Genomic DNA, 2,137 nt, shown 5'->3' with positions numbered 1-2,137 from the left:
GGAGGAGGGGCTGCGACTGGAGCTGCAGAAGCCGGAAGGTAAGAGCAGGGCTTGCGTGCGGGCTGCTGTGGGCAGGCTGCTCCCAAAGCTGCCCCTCTTCGCCGGCGTACGTGGTGCCCCCACTCTGTGCCACACAAGTGTGTGCGCCGTGGAGCAAGCCTTTATTCCACCCCAGACCCCGGGGGGCTTGTTTGCGACATGAGCCCCTTCCTTCACCCCCGTTAGCCCAACCCCATGAGCACGGGAGGGAGGAGGGAGCACCCTCAGCCCTGGAAAAGGCAGCCTGACACCGCAGGGAGGTACCGAGGCTCCTCTTGGCCCGGGACAGGGAAGCTGCAGTGACCTTCTGTGTCTAACCTTGGTGCTGGCCAGGTCTTTGATGTGTCTCCCACCACAAACAGCCGGATGAGATGCAACAGCCCCCTCAGAGGCAGGGGCTTTGTCCCGCAGAGGGACAAAGCTCAGAGGAAGCTCCTGAAGTTTGTTTTGTCTTGCGTTTTGTTGCAGAGAACGATTACGCCCACAGCCACCTCCTCAGAGAGAACCTCATCGATTCCTTGGTGCCGTTCCTGCCCCTGGAGTACCACCACGTGAAGCTCTGTGCGCGGGATGCCTTCCTGGCCCGTGGACTTCCGTACACCGAGGCTGCCCTCGACGAGGTGGCCAGGATGATGGTGTTTGTCCCCAAAGAGGAGCAGCTCTTCTCTGCACAGGGCTGCAAATCTGTTTCCCAGCGCATCAATTACTTCCTGCCTTAACCCCCGGCTGGGTCTCCAGCTGTGGTGAAGGTGGCGCTCCCTGCGCTGAGGAGCTGCTCTTCCCGCACAAGGTGGGGCAGGCAGGTTGGCACCGTGACAGAGACTTTAACCCCTTGTTCCTCCGAGGGCGGTTTGCGGGGCAGGAGAGCTGCGCCCAGTCTTACTGCTGGGACGTGGGGACAGCCTGCGCTCAGCGGCGTTTGGAGCGGTCTGGGGGGTTTTGAGTCCCTTCTTTTAGCAGGTGGTAGCCTGGAGTAGTGACCTGGTTGTGCTGACAGATGCTTTGTTCAATGTGAGCGGGGACGTCCAAGTCCTCGGTTTGTTCGGTGCATAGCGAAGGCCTCAGACCGGTCCTGCTGAGACAGTCCAGCAGAAGCCACGTCCACACCCATCCCCAGTTTTCTCAGAACTGCACAGAACGGTTTTGCTGGAGTTGAGGTGGTTTTCTCTCGCTCTCCTACGTTCCCAAGGCGCCTGCGGCTCAGGGATGTGTGTGCCAGGGTCACCATTTGTGAGGCAGGCCCGTGCATAGAGAAAATGACTGAGTGATCTCCTCCGGAGATGTCAAATCCACAGCCCCTCCTTGTCCCTCTCTCCTTGGAGTCTTCTGTTTTATGGGAGCAGCTGTAGGGGTGAGGTGAACTTCTGGAATTATTTTTCTAAGCAGTTCCATAGACTACAATCATAGGATGGTTTGGGTTGGAAGGGACCTGGAAGACAGATCCTCTAGCGCCAGCCCCGCCAGTTTGGTGAAGAGCCTTTTTGCTTCTCTGCAAAATGAAACAGGGGACACTAATTCCCCTTCCCAGGGCAAAGGGCGGCTGAGGAGGAGGGTGGCTGAAGGAGCAGGCTGCAGCTACCTTCGGGTTTCAGGGATGCGTAAGCTTGGGGTTTGTTGTTTTTTTTCTCGCAGTCCGTCGCACGCTGTGGTTTTTTGGCTGGTATCAGCATTACTACGCCGAGGGGCTGTTTGCTGTCTGGGTACTTGCCAGGTGATAAGCGTGTTACAGCGGGACCACAAAATTTCCACGGTGTTAACGGGAATCGGTTTGTGACCTCTAGGTCAAAACTCCCTTCCAACGCAGCTGGGCTGGGGCAGCGAGGTGAGCCAGCACCCGCCGAGGACGGGGCTTCGCCCCCCTGGACAGCCCCCGCGCGGACCTTTGGTCTGTGTTAAGCTTTGAGCCTCGCCGTGGTGCCAGCGATGAGCAGCACGACCTCTGGGAAAAGATTGACCAGACACTTCCTAGTCCTGCTGCAGCCTCCGAGTTGGCGTTTCCCCGGGCACGCTGGCTCTGTTACCTTCACAGTCCAAGGCAGGGAGAGGAGCCGGCTGCCTGCGTGCTGCTCCCCGGGTGCGTGGAGAGCTGGAGCCGACC

The 2,137-nt window shown here is 59.0% G+C and overlaps 1 protein-coding gene across 1 annotated transcript in view; it reads left to right on the top strand.

Annotated features, from left to right (window-relative positions):
• Positions 1–758, top strand: part of TOR3A (torsin family 3, member A) — a gene marked incomplete at its 5' end in the record, with an annotated part of 5,692 nt that extends 4,934 nt beyond the window's left edge. Inside the window, one exon of the mRNA XM_010142306.1 lies at positions 477–758. Within this exon, the coding sequence (XP_010140608.1) occupies positions 477–758 (282 nt within the window). The remainder of the gene's footprint in view (positions 1–476) is intronic.
• Positions 759–2,137: the final 1,379 nt, after the last annotated feature.

The sequence above is a fragment of the Buceros rhinoceros genome, unplaced genomic scaffold (assembly GCF_000710305.1).
Source record: "Buceros rhinoceros silvestris isolate BGI_N320 unplaced genomic scaffold, ASM71030v1 scaffold20770, whole genome shotgun sequence".
Lineage (NCBI taxonomy): Eukaryota > Metazoa > Chordata > Aves > Bucerotiformes > Bucerotidae > Buceros > Buceros rhinoceros.
Note: the sequence above shows the minus strand (reverse complement) of the source record. Positions and strands in the feature narration are given on the sequence as shown.